The sequence below is a fragment of the Cariama cristata genome, unplaced genomic scaffold (assembly GCF_000690535.1).
Source record: "Cariama cristata isolate BGI_N322 unplaced genomic scaffold, ASM69053v1 scaffold2831, whole genome shotgun sequence".
Taxonomy (NCBI): Eukaryota; Metazoa; Chordata; class Aves; order Cariamiformes; family Cariamidae; genus Cariama; species Cariama cristata.
In genome coordinates, this window is record NW_009598502.1 from 8,455 (window position 1) to 28,652 (window position 20,198).

The window sequence follows — 20,198 nt, forward strand, 5'->3', positions numbered from 1 at the left end:
TATAGGTAAATGTGATGACAAGGTGCCCAAATACTGCTAACAAAAGAATGCTGGAAACCAGTCCTAAGTCAGAGCTCAAACTCAAGTGTAAATACAGAGGCATCAAGGAGGCAGGGGGAAAAGGAATTTTACCTCTTGCTGAATTGAATGAGCAAAAGTCATTTGTTTAATGAAGTATCAGAGAGGACAGCTTGAGTAACATACATGTGCATCTGCAGGGAAATGAATCCCTGCTTATTTTAACAAAGAAAATGGTCAGATCTTCAGAATAGGAAAAGGATAAACTAATTTGGGGGAGAAGGATTAAATTTTGCTGAGGGATTTAAAAGGGGAGATTTGGCAGAGTACGCCAGCTTTTATAGCCTGAAGAAACCCTCTTTAGTGGGTGTAGCCTCGGGCAAAAGGTGTTCAGAATGGCTGTGTCTGACAGCCGTGGGCCAGGGAGGTCTGCAATAAATCAGCTGGGTAAAGGCTGGGGAAGACCTTTCTGATTCAATCTTAGTACGAGTCATTTTAGCATAGATTTGTCTATTTCCTTTCTTCACCTGTGTCTTATGAAAACACCGGTAGTTGTATTGTCTGTGTCAGAATTTGTGAATAAGTGTGGCGAGGTTTTTTTCTTGCACTTTATTTTAACTTGCTTTGGCTTCAGATAGCTTCAAGATAACAAGCTTTGCCTGAAGATAGGAGAAAACTCTAGTATGTGTGCTGAGGAAAAGGGACGGTATATATACCATGACAAAGGGAAGCAGTATATATACCATGGACCAAGTGAAACTCTGTCATCAGCGTTGGGTTAGAAAGAGGTATGTTTTGCTAACCAGAGATAACCAGAATGGTTCCCTGGTGTGCGGCAAGATCTTAGGAGTGTGTCTGAACCCTGAAAGCTCTCAAGTTGTTTGTCACAGCCAGTCACTGTTGAAATTTGGTCTTGAAGCTCCTTTTTGGAGGTAGCTCTGAGTACTTACCTCTAGTCAGTAAAATATCTTTTGAGGAAAGCGGACTTTTAACAAAATTTTCTGAAGACTCCTGTATGGTAGATGACCGTACACCTTTCTCCTAATATCCTGTTATTTTCTGGAAGTGCAAATGCCTGCTTAGACCTTCAGATGACGTTGAATGGTTGAATTTTTTTCACTGGTTCCATAAACTGTGTATGAACACTAGATGATATAAATTCCTTTATTTTCAAAAATCTGTAAGTCTCATTTTGGAACTGTCCTCTAAATCTGTTGAATCTAGTATACTTCATATATCATTAACTCAAATTAGTGCATATTTCCTTTATGAAAGACCGAAGCAAACACTCTTAACAGTTCCAGACAGACCATGCTATGCTTATAAAACAAATAATAAACTGTGAGATCAGTGAGAAAATAAAACTTCAGTAGGGAGAGGCTTTTCATCAGCATATCTGCAAGTATTTGGTGCTGACTTCTTGTCTTGATTTATACAAGACAGACTCAGATTTGTAGAACAATATCAAAGGCAAAAAAGTCCATGTTCCTGCTAAACTGTGGGACCTGAGGAACTAGAGCGTGTAACACAGTGCAACTAGTTTTCGTAGATGTACCTTCAGTTGGACCCTAATGAGTGACAAAATTTGCAAGGTTAAATTATATCTAAAACTTGGACCTTTCTGCAACAATTTGGTTACAGTTTTGTTGATGAGAACCCACCAAACATAACATTGGTAACTTGAAGGAGACTGAAAACACAGTCATCAGTTGCGGGTAGAACTCAGTCTTTGGTTGCAATTGCAATTTGGCTGAAATAAAGCAAATCACATGTGTTTGAATATTTAAACCTTCTGCTTGGTATTACATACTGGGTACAGATTTGATTCAAAGTCCACATGAGGTTGCACAAAGTTTGTGAATTAACGTAGTGGTATGCTTGTAATTTAGGTGGGTGCAACTTTCTGAAATGTTATCTGGCATGGATTGCCGGGCTCCACTATGTTTGTGTGAAGAGGAGAAAACTAGAAGCAGCTCCCCCAGCTCCATGGAAGTATAATCTAAAAGGGAAAGCCAACTAAGCATACCACAACTTGTCTTTCCTGGTGTCTTTGTTATTAGCGTAGCCAAAGACCGTAGACCTATTTTCTTCAGCATTTAATTCAGAAGATAGAAACATTAATTCTCTTTTTCCTCCATTTCTGCAGCTTGTTATCGCTTAGTTGAGGATCCATCATGTACTTAGTTTAGTTCCAGAAAGTCAAAAGCAAACTGTTTTAGAAGGTGATTGCGTCTATAACAGGAAACAATTATATTTATTTCTGAGACAGTAGACCACACAAATTAGCATGAAATAGTTATTTTAAATGTATAATATGTGGTTTAGGGATTGATATTATTAATCTCTATGAAGAAATTAATTAAAAGAGGTTCATTAGTTTTAAGCAGCTCAATACTAACATCTATTCAAGTGTAATTATTATGTGAAATACTTTAAAGTGAACTTTTCATTACTCTAATGATAAGTGTTCTACTGAAAAGCTGTTTCATTGACTTTAGTAAGGGTGTTTGTAGGAGTGGCAGATGTGACTTGTCCTGAAGCGTTTTATCAAGCTGTTCAAAATTCTACAATTAGTCATAAACATCTATTTCGTATTCTGTATGACTACTGCCTACAATTAAAACAAAAACCCCGAACCAATCAACCATGTATGGAATTACCCATTGCATCTCTTAATCTCTCACATTCGCCTTCCCCTGTTTTTGTTTTGTAATTAAATGAGGAAAGAACAGCTTAAGAGCGTAAAGATGGGCCAAAGAGAGTGTGTTTGGGGGTGGATGAGATGAGGCAGCATGGCCTGCAGGCAGAAGCCCTTTGGACACTGGGTCCAAAGTACGAGAAAACGTTTGGCTCATTGCTTTCCTTGAGGTTACCATAGCTTAAGTGACTTTGCTGATCTCAACTATTGTTGTATGCTGTAGGGAGAAGAGTTGTCCATAAATTACTTTAAATTCTGAGTTCTTTCAAGTACTGAGCTGAGTACTAACCCATAAATATGTTTCTTTCTGTGATGGTTTACTTGTTTTCTGTTGTTCCAGCTTTGTCTCCAGTTTTACTTGGAAGTGCCAAAAAAGCCTCTTTCTTCTGTCTGAAATGATGATGATGAGTCTTTTAGGATTTTAAACTATGGCAGCAACTGGAAATATCTTGAGAAAGGTGTAGCTAAGTGCAATATGATGAAATTGAGGAGGGAAAAAGACAGGGGAGGGTGAGCGTATAACAAAACTCGTTTGTTTTAGAGAACTTGTTTGTTTCTTTGAAAAGCTCTAAAACTAGAACATGTACATTCTTACTGCAAAATATTGTTGACCTGTTAGTTTCCATAGAAGGGCTGAAGTCAGCCCCTGGGACCCTCCACTCCCTCAATCCTTTTGAAGTTCTTAGCAAAATTGCCTCTAATGGGGGGGGGGGGGGGGGCAGGGAAGCTGCAGGGAAGGCGAGTCTTTATTTTCGAAGATACCATTTTGTATGTATTTTTCTTTACAATCTATATTATTGTTGTTTTAGCATCACGATTGAAAGTTTAAAAACCTTCGTCAGCAACCCCCAAGCGCAGGCTTCAGTGACAATGCTGACAGAACAATAACAGACTCCTTACCACTTGCATGCTCTTTGACCTTCAATGTAACTTTATTCATGCCCAGAAATTAAAAAAAAAAATAAAAAAACCCCACAATCTATTATAGGGGAAAGCTGATTTAGAAATCATACTACAGGCATATGTTACTTTTTTCCCTTTCAGATAAATACCAACTTTTTCCCTCCTTTCAGATACTGACATTTGAGACCAAGAATCCGACGGAGCTGGCTGAGCGCTTACGATCTGTGTGTGGAAACCAGAGCAATGCTTATGCTCGACTGCTGGAGTACCGACTAAACGCTTTGCGTGGACTCTGGAACGCCCAACGCCAGCTAGCCTTGGAGGAGCAGCATGACCGGGAGAGCTCGGGGGATGAGGAAGCACTGGCCTTGCTCAAGCGTCAAGGCTTGTTACAGCAGCCTGAGCAGGCACCGTTTACTTCACGAATGGGGCTTCTATTGGTCTTTCCCCTCATTCAGTCTCAAAGTAGAACAGACCCTTCTCTCTGTAACATAACTGCTGAGGTGCTATTGAATTGCCTTCGAGACTGCCAGCCTTTGAGTTTGACTAAGGAACCAGCTGACTGTCTTAACGGGATAGAGTCTTTGCTGTGCTCCTGGCTGGAGGACACTTCTGCCTCAGGCCAACAGATTCCATATAAGCAAAAAGAAAATGCTGCCGCTGCCCTAGTTGCCTTGGCTTGTGCAAGGTAGGGAAACTGTACTGAAATGGCACGTTGTGGTTGATGCTGGTAGTAAATGTTTATATTTAAGAATCAAAATGATGTGACCACACTGTTAATACTAATTTTTGGTTAACATTGGTCTTTTTCTTTCTAGTATTTAAATATTGGTTTGGAAAGGGTGAAACTGATAAGCTAAGCGTTTTTTGATTATTTTTTTTTTTGCGTGTGTTTAGCATATGTAAAAACAGAAGGATCTAGGTTATAAGTGCCTCTTGTGCATATTGCTGCTTCTACTGCAGTGATCCATTCTAGGAATGGTTCCAAATGTTTTTATCATGGAGGAAAGTTGTCTCACTTTTCCCTTTGTACAGCCCTTTTAATCCTGTAGCTTATGCACCTTCTTTTGGCTCTAGAAGGCATTACTGCCAAGTTTCAGGGCAATTAGTTTTAGATTTCGCTGTTGCCTGTGAAACATCTGGAGGCATTTATTCATTTTGTTGCCAGTGAAGAGTTCAGCCACTGTAGGCTGAACTATCCTGTGCCCTGCATTGATTTAGCACAGCATCAGGTGATTGAGGATGAGGTGGCCACAAGTGCTTTTAATAAAAACTTTCTAGGGGATGGGGCTTGGGGAGAGGGGGAGGAGTATACAAAAATTAGCTTCTGCAAAACCATGTGAAAGTGAGTCTAAAGTCACTAGTAGCGTTTTGAAAATCGTGGCTTTAATGTTTCTCACATTGCAGCCTTGTCTGTCAAGTTTAACTCTGATTTAAGATGTTGAAGCTCTCGGGAGATGTCGTGATTTGCTTTAGAAAAAGCTTATTCAATTGAAAAACACTTACTTTCTAGTGTACTTGTTCTAATGAAGTCAATGAGAAATCTACTGTATGTGGCAAACTCTTCTGCACTGACGATTGCCTTATCTAAAAGGCAATGTGCTTGAACATAGCTCAGATAAATTGGATTTGATAAACGTGGCGGTCTCTTTATTTTATTTTTTTTCCAGATGTCAGTTTTCAGGAAGTATGGGATGTTCTTTTGCAGCTTAATTTGTAAAAGAACTAAATTTCAAATACAGCTTTTGCAATGGAGGTCGATCTTATATTTTCTTTGCAAATCTGTCTTGCGCTGCTTAGAGTTGTAATATCTTGACGTGCTGTGTTCAGCTATGAAAGCCTTGCATTTTTCCTTTACATATGTAAGCTGTGTGTTGGGTACCATTATGAAGGAAAAGCCTTCAAAATGACACTATTATTGAGATTCCTAGTTACAATCTTGGGTGCTTCATATTACTAAGAATAAAACAACAGGGTAAATATTATTTTAAATAATTAATTTTAAGTATTCAGTGCCAGTTTGCTCCAAGGTGAGGCTTATCAGTAAAAGCATACAGGTGAAAATGACAGTGGGGTTTGGGTCATGGAGGAGGAGAGTTAAGGAGCTAAGACTGACCATGTGTGGCAGAAAGCAAAAGGCTATACTCAGCAGAGAGCATGAAAAGGATCTCCAATTGATCAGTCATGCTTCTGAAGAAATCAGTTCATAACTGACTGCTATCACGCCTAAGATGCAGTCAAGATTCTTGTATTTAGCTAGGCTATTATGCCTGGAAATAAAGCCACCACATCTTCAGAAAATGACTTCTTCCTAATACCCTGACCTTTAAAGCACAAACTGTAAAATCTATTTGTTAAAGACTTCTATATCTGTCTATTTCTACAAAATCCAGGCATTTTCCACTGTATTAACATACAGATTTCATAGGTTCTCCAAAAAAAGTATTAAACTTATGAATGAACAAGAATTATAATTAGAGTTACAGACTCCATCTGTTTGTAAATATCACAATGAAATTTTAAAGCAACACACTTTCAGGCAAGATCAGAAACAACTTCTACTTAGGTTTAATTTTGTTTTCAGAAGTACCTAGTCATTATGTGCATTTGAATGCATCACTTCAGAAGGGGAAAGGCTTCCAAATTCATGTCTGGATGCAAAAGCAATCAGGCTCTTGATAATAAATTAATTAGTTTGGTCTTTTCTATTTTAGTCAAGAAAGCCATCTCTAGCTATGTCTACAGCATCTCTTACTAATACTTTGGCTCAGCCCCAGGAAGACCCGCTGATTATGTTTGAAGATCTAAATATAATTAATCAGCTAAAGAAATATTGAAAGTAGCTGTCTGTAATAGATGCAAGATTGAGGAATTTTATCATGTGCTTAGATTGCCTTTACTGTACATGTTGTTTATGACACAGCCCGTGGTTGCTGACCTCCCTACCTGCATGGTGCTTCATCCTCTTCCAAAAAGATAGCACCATTTAGACCAGCAGTTTGCCAGCATTCTTCCTTTATGGTACCCTCTCTTCCTCTTTTCACTTCCTCTACAAAAGAATGAAAATCATCCAGAAAAGAAATGCAGATTAGAAAAGAAGCTTGATGACATTATCTTGGATATTCTCTGTTTATGGTACTGGATATTGTATTCTGTATAGGTGCTGTTGTCTGTGTGTATTCAGTCTTGTTTCAATAGACGTCTTGAATTAATGTTTTTCTTATCCTTTTAGAGGGTCGCTGAAAACCTTTGTTCATACAGTGCATCTATTACAGAAACAGACTGATCTAGGATCTTTGCCTGTGGCTGATGTGTTATACAGGTTTGTAGTGACTTTTCTAATTGTAGCACTTTTACATCAGCTCTGAAAATGTGTAAGTGCGTTTACAGATAAATGTCTTTTAAATGTGATTAAAAGGCTTTAGAGTTATTGAAAGCTTTAGGAAAGATTGAAATTTAGTCACTTGCAGAAGGAAGACATTAGAAAGTAAAATCTAAAAGGATCTACTGATTGTTTTTTCGGTGTTAAGTTTTTATTTTTTTTTAATTAAATATTGATCATTCTTTTAAGTGGCTTATGAACTCTGACAGAATAATTACTTCAAATACATCTTCATCTTAACTTCTGATTTAGCTAGTTTTTGCTATCGCTGTTCTCTATGCATCTTATTTTATTTTCTAATTAAAGGTTGTTGCTTTTGGAGGGAGGACCTGGATCACCCTCTTGTTTGCTTGGAGGAAAGCATATAGTGTCTTGGGGCTTTGAAGACATGTTACCTGCACCTGATGCCAACACTAGTTCCAGCAGTGAAAATAAAGGTGAATTATTTCATGACTGTCAAGATTAGCAAGGGAGGACAAGATGCTTTTAGTGATGATAATTATTTAAAAATTAATGTAAAGCTTCAGAGTTGGAAAGGATTTCTCCTTTTCTGTTGGAAGTAATGTAAAAACATGTACAGTACATATCAAATAACTGAAAGATGAAAGGTTTAGAGGGACCATCTGTAGAGAGATTTGGCCATCGTAGGAGTGTCTTGAAGCCTGATAAATAATGAGGGAGGAGGGCAGCAACTGTCTGGGCACTTCATTGTCTTAGTCTGTACATTCAAAACTGAAGTTTTGAAAAAATGGACCTGATTTACAGGAGTACTAAATTGTTTACATTGTTTGGTTTGTCATACCTGTTCTCATTAAGTTACTCTAACTAGATATGAAAATGATTTGTTTGCTTTTTTGAAAGTTGATTTCAGAGTCAGAAAAATATCCTGGTTTATATTAAAATTAAGAGGCTAAATCTTAAGTCTGGTGTGTTAATGATAGTATGGTGTATATTTTTTTAATTGCAAGATAATGGGGTTCAGAAAACATTGCTTTTTTGTTGCTGAAGATCAGATGCTATTTTAAATTGTTTAGTAATCAAGTTGTAGAAAACAATCAAAAGCAGTAGATACAGTGACACTCCCTGACTTCAGTGGGAATTTGGCAGAGAAGTCAAACTAAGTTTGGATATTATCCACTCGTTAGTCTCTCAGTAAGCGTAATTTGTCCTGTGCAGTATCACTGTATTCAGTAGCTAGCTATCATTGGCAGAGCATGTTTATTTTTAGAAGTATAAGTTCATTGCTTCCCCCCCTTCCCTATTCTACTTCTGTTTCTGTCCAATCTGTTTTGTATGTTCTTTTTTTATGCTTTTTTTGGTATTTCTTTCCCTGAATTAATTCTTAATTTTAACTGCTTTGTTTGCTTACTATTTTTGCACTAAATAAGAGAGTTCACATAGCTTTAGAAATATTAGTTTGATGACATCTCATCAAGTTTAATGCAAGCCATAGCAGTTTACAAATCCGAGTTGTCATTTTAGGCTATCTGCGAATTTATTGAAAAATCTGTATTTTGAAGAGGTTTTCTTGCTATGAGACTGACTAGATTATTTTTTTTTTCCCCTTCCCTAGCTGACAGTTCAGATTCTGTGAACTTAAATAGATTGACTGGACTTGTGTGTCCCATCCCAATAATTACTACTTTGTGACTGACGAAACTATGTTTGCAGTACATTTTGTGTTAATTTAACAGTGTTCAGAGGTGGACGGTTCTGCTAAGTAGCTGTAAGAGAAGCACAGAGTTGTACCAGGAATTAGATCAAGGCTCAATATTAGGTTATTCCTTCTTCACACACAGTGTATTATACCAGCGGTCCTGAGCAGAAAGGCTTGCATAGTCATAAACATTGCTTGTATTTTATCTCACTGCCAGTTCTGAGTTTTGAACAGCATTACCTCTTGCAAAAGCAGAAGAGAATGGTCTTCTGCTCCTTTGCGTCATTCTGAAGGCATTTAATAGCAAGTACTCAAATTGTTTTATATTTAAGTTAATGAATTTTCTACTTGAAACGAGTTTGGTTTAATAGTCCTATGTTTCTAAGCATGGTTGGGTACGCTAGTCCTTACTGTGTTTATAGTTTTGAATAGTGTGCAGAAAAAGCAAGTTCAAACTTACTGCCTTTTTTTTTTTTTTAATCAGCAGCTTGGGCCGTAATGCCCAAAGACAGGTAGAGAAAGAAATTATTCAGAAATGGATGGCGTACATTTGAATAATGAAAAAACAGCGCTAATGTAATTTACTATCTCAAAAGAGAAGCGAAGTGACTAGCACCTAATTCTTGTTAAGTTTATTTGGCAATAGCAGGAGATTTAAATAGCCCTAGTATTCATGTGAGTGAGTTAGGCATAAACTGAGCACCTCTGTAAGGCTTGAAAGAAATGTAAAGAAACTACTTAAAAAGAATGGACTTTGACTATGTTACAGTAGCTTTTAGAACACTAAATAATAAATTCAGTATTAAAAAAAAATGGTTCTGACCCATTGGTAATGACCTGTCATGAGCATCTGTTGGTTTTCAGTTGCTGTGGTAGCTACCACAGAAGCATAATGACCGTGGAGAATTTCCAGTTTTGTGTGTTACAGAGGAGGTCTCTGCTCTATTCTTTCTTCCTGATTCAGATGCAGACTTAGGGCGCTGTCTTGCAGCAGATGGACTCTATCTTTATACAACTAATTCAGTAGGCAGAGGAATAAGCAAATTAGGATCTGGATTACATGGTACTTTGCGGTAAGTGACAGTTGAATATTTGCTGTTCTGCAAATCTGTTTTAAAAAAAAAAGTTATTGTTTTAGTAAACCTCTCTGACATATTATGTGTAACAAGACTAGAGCATGTTATGCATTTTCATTAAAGGGTATTTTAATGTTTTGGTTTTCTCATCTGAAATTCTTCTTGAGTATGTTTTCTCTAGAATTGGAGAGTAAGTTAGGTTGGAAGGGGCCTCTGGAGGCCATTTAGTCCAACCTCCCGCAAAGAAGTATACTAGCAGAGTAGCTAGTGGTTTAGATTTTGGGTTTTTAATGTATTGTAAATTGGTTTGCTCTTTGCTGAGCAAAGTCTGCTATAGACGAGTTTTGTGACCTTTTTATTTATAGTTGTGCAATTGCTGTATTTGTAAGTATTTGTTTTCTAATTATGTCATTCATTATATAAATGATTAGTGCAGATGTGACTCACTGTACCTGCTTGCTTCTTTATTGCTTGGAAGTCATGAGGCTTCTTATGCTTTAAGTCTTTTACAATAGAGATTGCTGCTGTACGCTGACTTGAATTTAAGCTCAGTCAAAGTTCAAGCATGTGGTTTCGAGTTGTTCTTGGAAAAACAAAAAAATAGCACAGGGTTTTACAGAGTTGTAATATACTGCTTTTTTGCCAGAGGTTTTGTGTACTGCCGTAATGAGGAGCTGGAGACTGGGTGGGTTGCCTTTGGCAACGGCAAACTTCTTCATCGGCCCGTCTCTTTTGATAATAAGCCTCACTCCCTTTTCCAGGTTGTGGATCAGCATACCCTTCAGGTAAAAGGAACAGTTCATTGCAGAGTTATAGTAGAGTAAGAAAATATTCTTAATTAATCACCATCATTTCTAGCTGTAATTAGTTTTGTCCTTAAAGTGTCTTCTTACTTGGTTGAAACTGCCTTTTTATAAAGCCCCATTGAAAGTGTTGCATGGTGGAATTCATAAGTTATGTTATAGACTGTTTATGTGTGTTATTGTGTGTATATACACATGCGTGTATATGTGTGTGTGTATATACACATGCGTGTATAAGCATATACAGACTTACACTGTACTATATTATGATAGTATTGTAAGAGCTAGAATACGGCATGGTCACCTTATAAAACAATCAAGCAATAGCAAAATGGACTTTGACTTAAACTGAAAATGTAATCTTCCTGAACAGCTCATTATTCTTCTACTGTAGTAAAATTCAGGTGTCGTTTCTGATTGGATTGTGTTTTGTAGATAAAGAGCTGTCATCCTTTGTAATATGGATAGTTTGTTTACCTTGGGTTTTTTCCTGCCATGATTTTAAGGATGGATGTGCACATTTATGTCCAGTGTTTCCTGAAACTGAGAATGTTTGGATTCCCTTTTTCTTCCAAGGTTTCAAGTAATGTTTCAGAGAAGTTGCAGAAAGTAGATAACTCTTTAGCATGTCTGTTTTCCTTATGGTACTGGAGGTATGCTCTCAATCATTAGAGAGGAGATGATACTTTTATTTTTAGATATGTTAGATGTTTAGATATATAAGCTGTTTTGTATGCAGTAGGTCCATTTGGCAAACATTATAGAATAACTCTTTGTAACACATAAATGTAATGGTATTATTATGTCCAATAATAGGCCTCTTATGGACTAACTGCACTTGATCTTATTTATTTATTTAAGTACACTGTTAATACTCCTAAGAACAGACTTCAAAATAAGAACTGTTAAGATGCTCTCCTTCTTGTAGGTATGTCAAATAATCCCAATGCCAGTAAATCACTTCCCAGTTGGCAGTACCATGACTACCGTGCATCTTTCTTCAGATGGTACATATTTCTACTGGATTTGGTCTCCTGCAAGCCTCAATGAAAAAACACCAAAAGGCCACTCTGTCTTTATGGATATTTTTGAACTTATAGTAAGCAAATTATGTGTTTTCTGTGACCCTGGAGTTGGTAGCATGACTATTGCTTAATTAAATATCAGCATTTTCAAATCAACATATTAGAGTTGGATATCGATATGTGTAATCTGAGGAGCTGTTTGTAATGTGTTTATGAAGTAACTTTTAACTGAACAGAAGGTGTATTGTTCAATTTTATCTTCAGAGGACATACGACTATCATAGTCCAGCAGTATGAATTGTCTTGTAATGTAAAATGTATTTTATTATAATTAGCAATTAAGTTTTATGCTGGGACAGTAATTCAATATATTAGGATTTAAAGCATTGTTTACTGTGGATCTGCTTCATTATGTTAAAAGCCAATCAGATCCCACAAGTTACAAATACACTTGTTTTGTCTATGCTGCATTTTATAGCCTAAGATGTTTTTTATTTTATGTGACGGTCATTGGTTTTAGTGTAAAAAGAAATGCATTTCAAAATATTAAGTCTAGAGAAGTGTATCGGTAATTTGAACTCACTTTTCTCTCAGTGGTTTATATATGTGTATGTACATATGTGCATATAAACATATATATACTTGCATCTGTATATATGTATTTGTGTATCTTAATTTGACGATGAAGCACCTTAGTCTAAAAATTTTACTCATTTATGTGGCAGAGCTTACAGCAATTCATAGACCTCTAGTACTGATGTTTGAAATTGTCTGAGGATTTAGCTTTGATGGAGTGCTTTGGGTGCAATGTCTGTGTATTTGCTCAGCAGTTGCTGTACAACAGCTGTACTTAGTGGGACAATGGAGCTAGAAGTGGTAGGCTATAGTAGTACAACTTACAGAAAATGCCTAATGCTGTAAATCAGATCTCGTCTTCATTAAGAGACATGTTCTTTAATAACACATCCCCTGAAGATTATGGTCTGGGAAAATAATTGCTTACACTTTTTGGCTGGCAAATGATTTAAAGACTTCTTTTTACAGAGCTGGCCAATGAAACATCATTAAGAATACAGGGAGGTTAAATATTTTCAATCAGTCCCATAAACAAGCTTAAAATTACGACAAGCAACTCTGAGGACAGACAAAATAGAAGATACTATATTGAACCACAAAGTTGCGAACAAAACAAATACTCATCTGTCTAGTTTTTGTAACACTTTTTTGTAACAAATTCTGCCAGTAGAGTTTAAGTTTGTATCCCTACTTGATATATTGGATTGTTCGGTTTTACTGTTTGATTAAGGTAATCTGTCTCCTACGGATTTTAATATCTAAAAGTTGTGGGTTTTTTCTCCATTTTAATAGGTGGAAAATGGTGTATGTATAGCAAATCCACTCCAGGAACGAATTATATTAATGAGAAAAGAGGGTGAATCTGCAAAGAGTATAAATGAGATGCTTCTGAGTAGGCTGTCTAGGTACAGAGCCTCCCCGTCAGCAACATTAGCTGCTCTCACTGGTTCTACAATCTCCAATACATTGAAAGAGGACCAAGCAGGTCAGAAGAGGTTTTACTGACTCAGTAACTTTTCGTGATTTGTTTCTTAACACATGTGGTATCAGTTCCAGTAATTACTAACCCATTAGGACACGTAAAAAAAAGTGTGCATTCTTTTTTCCAAAATACGTGTTTGAAATATATATATGCAGTATTTGCTTAATGCTTGAATTACAAGTTCCTTTGCTAAATTAGGCATTGATTGTGACAAAAGTTTAAGAATGAAAAAGGGAGCCATACTTGTAGCACCCTTTCTTCCTCATGTATTCATTTATAGGACTGGTTTATGCCACGTTTGATCAAACTGATAATTACATTTCTCTGCTGGCAGTTCAACTGAGCTTCTAATTGTTATGTAAAAATGGACTGCAGTTTAGAAAATGAAACTGTTATTCACAAGTAAGTCGAGTATTATATATTTGAGGTAATTTTGGTTTTTTGAGGTAATTTGCACAATATTTGGATATTCTTTCATGGGCTTGCTGAAACTACCCACGTTAATTAGGGAATCTTGAATGAACAGCACTGATGACTTTCAGGATGATCTGGAGCTTTGTAAGATTTGTCATAAGATAAGATTTTATTCAGTTTATCCTGAATCACTTCTCCTCTTCCTTGATATATACATGAGTTTTCTTTCTTCAATTTTAAACAATTAAAGGTATTTCCATAAAAATAAATTAGACGGGAAATAGATATGCTTACAGGGAAATTGGCAAAGAGTTAGCTTGAAGAACTATTTTAAAGGCTGTGTTTTTCCAGTTAACAACTAGAGTGCTACAGAAGAAGAAGAAGTGGTTATTCTTGGATAATTCTTCAGTCGGTGCTCAGAAAAGTGTTGATCAGCTGTGGCAGGAGCTAGATCATTATGCCTGTATACATTTCATGTGGAGCAGGGGAACTTAAAATAGTAAATGCGTAGTGAATCTCAAATGATGTCTTTATGTTAAAAGATTATTTGACTCTAAGATACTGCTTTCAATGTGTTTATCACCATACAATTCTTAAAACAGTTTTGTTTATACTTAAATTTTAGGCCTCTAATTTTCCTGTTTAGGAAACTAGAGATTGCTGTCTTCTTTTTAATTATTAAGCTGTTCTCTTTAGTTAAACTGTTTGTGTCCTTCTGGGGATTGATGTTGAATGTGTGGGATTGAGGCCACCCCTATATACAACTTCTTAAAGCAACTTCTGTATGCTGCAAATTGTAGCTTAACTGAATTTCCGTATTGATTTATTTGAGACCCTAAAGAGAAATCTGCCTTGTTTGCTGCCTGTTATTATGAGTTTTTAATGTTATGAGGAAATACATGTTTATGTTATATTTTTCTGTTTAATATTTCAGCTGCAAACACTAGCTGTGGGCTGCCACTGAAAATGTTAAGGAAGACTCCGATATACACATGTGGAACGTACTTGGTGATGTTGGTCCCACCCCCAGGGGGATCAGGCAGTTCTGCAACACGCTCACTCTTTGGAGGAACAAGTGCTTTGTCATCTTTAAAAAGTAAGTCAGACACATTTGTGTCAGATTTTAAGTCCTTGGTTTTCTGAAATACAATAAACTCTTCAGGAATTTATTGGAGACTTTCTTCTATGTAGTTCTTGCTTCAAGCTTGGTGTTCAATATTTCGGATGGGCAGTTCACAAGCCGAGCAGATCTCATTGATGCTGCAGGAAGTTCACTTGGACGTGGTGCTCTAGTTCCAGGACTCGGTAAGAAGTAGATCTCCTTTTCTGGGAATATTTCAGAACTAGACATATCCAGCCCTTAAATTCTAAATAATCCATCTGGATTTTAATTTGCAATAAGCAACTCTGCAGCTGGTGGGGTTTCATGTCTGTGGTGAAATTTTGTAAATTTAACACTTTTGAAAGTTCAGAATTCCCTGAAGGAATTTCCAGTGTCCTGCTTTTGCAGTGTCAGCACACAAGCTCAAGGGAAGTGTTTTCTGTAGCAGAAAAGAATCTTGAAAGAAGTTCGATTTTTATACCCTGCTTATGCTTTCAGGTGCTACAAAGTTCTGAGTATCTTATCTCTATATTTGAAAATACATAAATGCATCTGAGCTGGAACGGTGTTGTAGGTATTTCTGATTTCCCTGTCGCTTTATGACTCAAACTTCATGAGTGTGTTCTTCAGGCTTTGGGACTCTTTTTTTTTTTTTTTTAACCCTGCTTGTATATTTGGTATAGTGATCTTTTGAACAGTGTCCATGCTACTTAAACACTACATATCATTATTAACATTTTAACAAGCAGTGTTTTTATGTTACCTAAGGAAGAATGTATTTCTTAAAAATATTTGAGATAAATAATATTCTAACTGCTAGGATACATTGATAGGTATAATTGTGTTTTAACCTGTTAGCTACTATTGGAGATTTACCTCGGTCGTTTGAAACGTAGATAAATGGGTTATATTTTAACTTTTAAAGTATTGTAAATGCCTCTGTCATGGAACAGTCACATTTATAGTCCTCTCATCCCTTTCCTTTTACTGTTTTGGACCTGCTTGTGTTTGAAGGCTTTAAGCTTTTCAGGAGATGATTCTCTAAGCTTAAAAATTTTTTTAACAGTTGCACCATGCAAGCTGTCAGTTTTATTAAAGCTATTATGTTTTTACCAGAAGGCCTTTAAAACAAGTTCTAAGGTGCTTAATTGTCAATAGCTGTAGTAAAATAAATTTGAAACTTTCCCCTCTGCTTTTCCTAGAATTTACTAGTATCTGATTCCAGACTCAGCTATTTTTAGTTTAGGCACTGTGGCAGTGTTTGCTAAGTTTGTGGAGGAATGATGTATTTATGTATTTATAAATAATGACCATTGGAGTATTTACCTGAAACAGATGCTATTGTACATTTACTTGAAAAATCAAGAGATGCGCATTTGCTTCATTCCTTTGTTAAGAAATCTCCTTTTAGTGTTTTTCATTCCAACGCATTGTTACTAAGTTGCTGTCATGACAGAGAACTTTTAAAGCAAATAATTTATTTATATCCACTATAAAAATACTTTAGTCTGGTTTTCTAATAAATGTTCTAAAATTTGATGTACAAAATATTTTCCTTTTCTTAGGTGCCTGTTATGATACTATGAATAACATGATATGGACATGCTCTAATGATTATATTGATCAGTGGTGTAATCCTGGCAACCAGGCATTCCATTGTGTCTGTCAGAGACTGGGAGTGAGTCATGTCATTACAGAGCCCAAAGGTGAGGTAAACCTACAAGTCAGCATTTTATACAAGGTGGAAGTGAAATGTATTATTATTATAGAATAAATATACAGAAACTACCTTCTGAAACTTCCCATTAAAAGTTGAGTTCGTTCTTGAAAAGTTGTTTTTAATTATTGGTCATGGTTTATCTTTGCTTTAAGAAAGGAAAGAGCAAAAAGCGAGCTGTGTTTGAAAGTTTCTGGATTCTTGCTACCTTTAGTAGCAAGTACGTTTACTTAAAGTAATGTGGATAATTCTTTTGTTTATCATGTGGACGAGTGTCCTGAAGCTAGAGATGATGATGATATATTGCATTTTAGAAGGAAATGCTAATGCTATAGTCTGTGTTTGTAGACAGCATTTGAACTGCTTTTCTTTTTCTAGGGGATGCAGCAACCACAAATGAGGTTATTAACCAGTTACTGCACCATGTTGGTGCCATGTGTATCCACCAACTCAACTTGCTTGCAGCCAGCAACAATCTTCCCATAACAAATTTTTTGGGCAAGCAACATCCAATTGAAGCACATCATCTCAGCAGTATTTGTGACATTATGGAAAAAGCTATGGTGAATGGAGATACCTGTATAATACGCTGCATCCTGGTTGTCTTTCAGGTACAAGGACATCTTAAATGTACTTCACAATAAACACAGAAAAAAAAAAAAGAAAAAAACTGTTTTAGAATACAGGCAAGCACTTGAGTTTTATTAGGTGTGTTTTTTTTTTCTCCATTGCATTGAATTTAATGGAGATTGACTTAACAGGGACTTTGCAGTATCTTATACACCCATTTAAGAGTCCTAATTTAAATGTAAGTGTAATTGCCACCTTTACAGATTAAAATAAAATCCAGAGAGGTTACTTCCTTATTTCTTTTTTTCTTTTTTTTTTTTCTTGCTCCAAAGTCAGTTTCTGACTTACAGGTTTCTAGTGACCTAGACAAATAGTTTGAGAAACTGACTGCAGAAAAAGAGTTAGTGTGAACAATGTTTAAATTTTTAATATTGTTGTGTTTAATTTTTCTTAGGTGGTTTTTAAATTTTTCTTCAGCCCACAAACTGAAAGAAACAGAGATATTGTTAGAAGGTCTGGCCTATTACTTTGGCAGTTACTGATGGCACCAAGGGATCAGATTTGCTCTGAGATTCAGAAGGAGGTTTGTCTAGCTATTAGGTAAGTATCATTTTTGTCAAATTAAACTTAACTTAGATTTTTGATTATTTGGAAATGTTGTCACAGATGAACATTCAAATTGTATTCAGCAGTTTAAATTAATGTGATAAAGTTTAGATTGACATAGTATGATAAAAGTACTACAATTTATATGTGTGGAAGAAGGGAAATACAATGTGTGCGTCATGATGACAGTGAAATAACAGATAATGATTACTTTCCTCCTTTTCATTTTTTGCTTTTTATTGGCTTTCTTTAGTTTTTTTTTTTTAATGTTTATTATAATAGATCTGTTAAATTCAAGCCAAGTTTTCTGCATTTCAGTGATAGCTGGAATGACTTTCATATTTAGCTTATATAGTTTATTGTAGTTCTAGAATAGGCAAGCTAATGTTGTCAGCTGTTATACCAGTGTTTCAAGTGACAATGCTGAAATTTTCCTAAACAAATGTAAAGTAAGGGGAAGCAAAATGAATAATGCTTGAGGAATGCTATAAGATTGAAGACCCAGGGAAGAACACTAGCAGGGTAGTAAGACTGTCTTGAGAAGGTCAGGTTTATGGTTAGAAAACAGGAATCTCTTTTGGTAGAAGGGTGGGCATTATGTCTCTGGGCCGGTACACCAAGTCATCAAACACTTAAACAGGATGGTTGCTTTAGCTCCACATTATATTAGCTACTGCACCTCTTGAACCTGAAGCTGTGTGATTACCTTTCTCTGGCTTGTCAAAATAGCAGAATGACTAAGTACAGGGAAGCGAGCAAAAAGTGTGATTGTGTATCATGAAAAGGAGATAATGTAAGTCTCAAGGACAAGGAATACTGTCTCAAACATCTTAAGCACAAATATAATCTGCTTTCAAGTGGGAAGTGCTCCAAAGGTTGAGAACAAAATCATCTGAAGATCAACCTGAATTTTTTTTTTTGTGAATCATGACGTTCCAAATCAAAGTGGCTTTATGCAACTCTGTAAATGAGTGAAGAATAGCATATCTTTAGTATGATTATCTAGCATTTTCAAGGTCTTGCTTTTTGACAGGGTATCCTGTCAGTGTATCCTGTCAACTGTATGGACAGCTGCTGCATTTTTCCCTTGTTTAACCCTATATCCTCCAATGACTTGTAAAAAACTCAGAGGTGAGGATTAGGTAATATCTCCTTCCTCCTGTCTTCTCATTGGGGGATTCTGATACTGATGGAAACCTCAAACTTAGCTTGCAGTGTATGATAACTTTTTCTGATGTTTGTATCACAAGTTGGTCAGTATGAGCCAGAGGGAAGCTGCAATAATCTCTGCTGTCAGTGTGAAGCTGAAAAACATACCCATTTTCTTTTCTATGAGAGTGTTATTTAAAAAGAAAAGGGAAAAGGAGAAGAAATAGTCTGCATAATAGTTTCAACACTTCAGACAGTCACAAAGTATTCCTTTTAAGTTACTGTGAGCTTCTCTCTTGATGTGGTAATTCATGTAGAAAGGACAAAGTTCATCACAAGTTAGAGGGGAAAAATATCTCCACCAGGAGTATTTATGTATAGCTGTGTTGATTCCGAAATGCTAGTTCTAGAATCTTCTGCTTAGCTTAAACTAAGATTTCTATAAGGACCCAGTCTTTACATATAAAACTGTAACAGTAGTGACTTCTTGATTACTGTCTCTTGCATTTTCCATTGTTCTTATTACAGATAAGCCACTGCTCTTACCCCATCACCAGAGTTGAGTCGTTCTCTAAGCCGTCATGCCTTTTTTTTTTTCCTGACATCTGTCTCTTTAAAGAAAGAATGATTGTGCTGTCGTATATACAAGTGATTAATATGGAGTTTCTGAGAGGGAAGCAAATAGCTCTTGAAGCTTTGGGACCTAAACAATAAAATATAGCTGATTACAAGAAATTTCTGGAGAAAGCAACTGCTTATTTTATGCCTAATATGAATGTTATAATATGGAGGATACCTTTCTAAGTTGGAAGAAGCTATTACATAGTCATTCTAAGTGTTACGTCAGATGCTAAGCTGAGATCTTGTGTTGCCATTTTTCACATGTCCATTGAAATTATTTTGTTCACTTTTAAATACGTTAAGTAATACATGGTTTTATTTTTTTCTTTAGCTCTGGTTTAAATATCCTGTATCCTGGAGAAGCAGAAATCAATAATTTATTGAAATTGGTCTTAACTGAAGGTGAGAATGTCTTATTGACATGTGAGTGTTTTTTTTCTAATTGAGAAGGATTTACACTTTGTTTTCAACCTCTGGAGGGAGAACGGTTCAGAATATTGAGCATGAATCTGCTTTAAACTTATCCTATTGTAGGAAATTATGGAATACTTCAAATTCTGAAGCTGCCTTCTGAATTGCTACATGGTCAAGCGTATGTTAGGTGTAGAAAAGGAAAAATTTTCTCAATCAGGCAGCTGTTTGAAATCCAAAAGGATTCAAGTTCTCTTTTTGTCACTGTTAACAATGTTTCTTGTCCAGGTTGTACTTTAGAACACCTGGTTAGCAATTAATGTTACCCGTAGCAATTACACAGTACCCAGAGGTAATTTTAGTCCTCAGTGAAAGAATAATAATCTGCTTGCATTCACCATGAAATGGGAGTGTGGAGTTAGAAGCAGCTGATGCACAGTAATTTGTTACTTCATAGGAATGCGTTCATGCGTCAAAGTCTTTGGAAT

At 36.1% G+C, this 20,198-nt stretch overlaps 1 protein-coding gene across 1 annotated transcript in view; it reads left to right on the top strand.

Moving 5' to 3' along the window:
* Nucleotides 1-4,044: 4,044 nt before the first annotated feature.
* Nucleotides 4,045-20,198, top strand: part of HECTD4 (HECT domain containing E3 ubiquitin protein ligase 4) — a 63,608-nt gene continuing 47,454 nt past the window's right edge. The window contains 13 exon segments of the mRNA XM_009709300.1: nucleotides 4,045-4,307; nucleotides 6,852-6,941; nucleotides 7,308-7,438; nucleotides 9,623-9,731; nucleotides 10,381-10,519; nucleotides 11,466-11,636; nucleotides 12,931-13,123; nucleotides 14,469-14,630; nucleotides 14,726-14,839; nucleotides 16,202-16,342; nucleotides 16,732-16,964; nucleotides 17,378-17,523; nucleotides 19,631-19,701. Of these exon segments, the coding sequence (XP_009707602.1) occupies nucleotides 4,045-4,307; nucleotides 6,852-6,941; nucleotides 7,308-7,438; nucleotides 9,623-9,731; nucleotides 10,381-10,519; nucleotides 11,466-11,636; nucleotides 12,931-13,123; nucleotides 14,469-14,630; nucleotides 14,726-14,839; nucleotides 16,202-16,342; nucleotides 16,732-16,964; nucleotides 17,378-17,523; nucleotides 19,631-19,701 (1,963 nt within the window).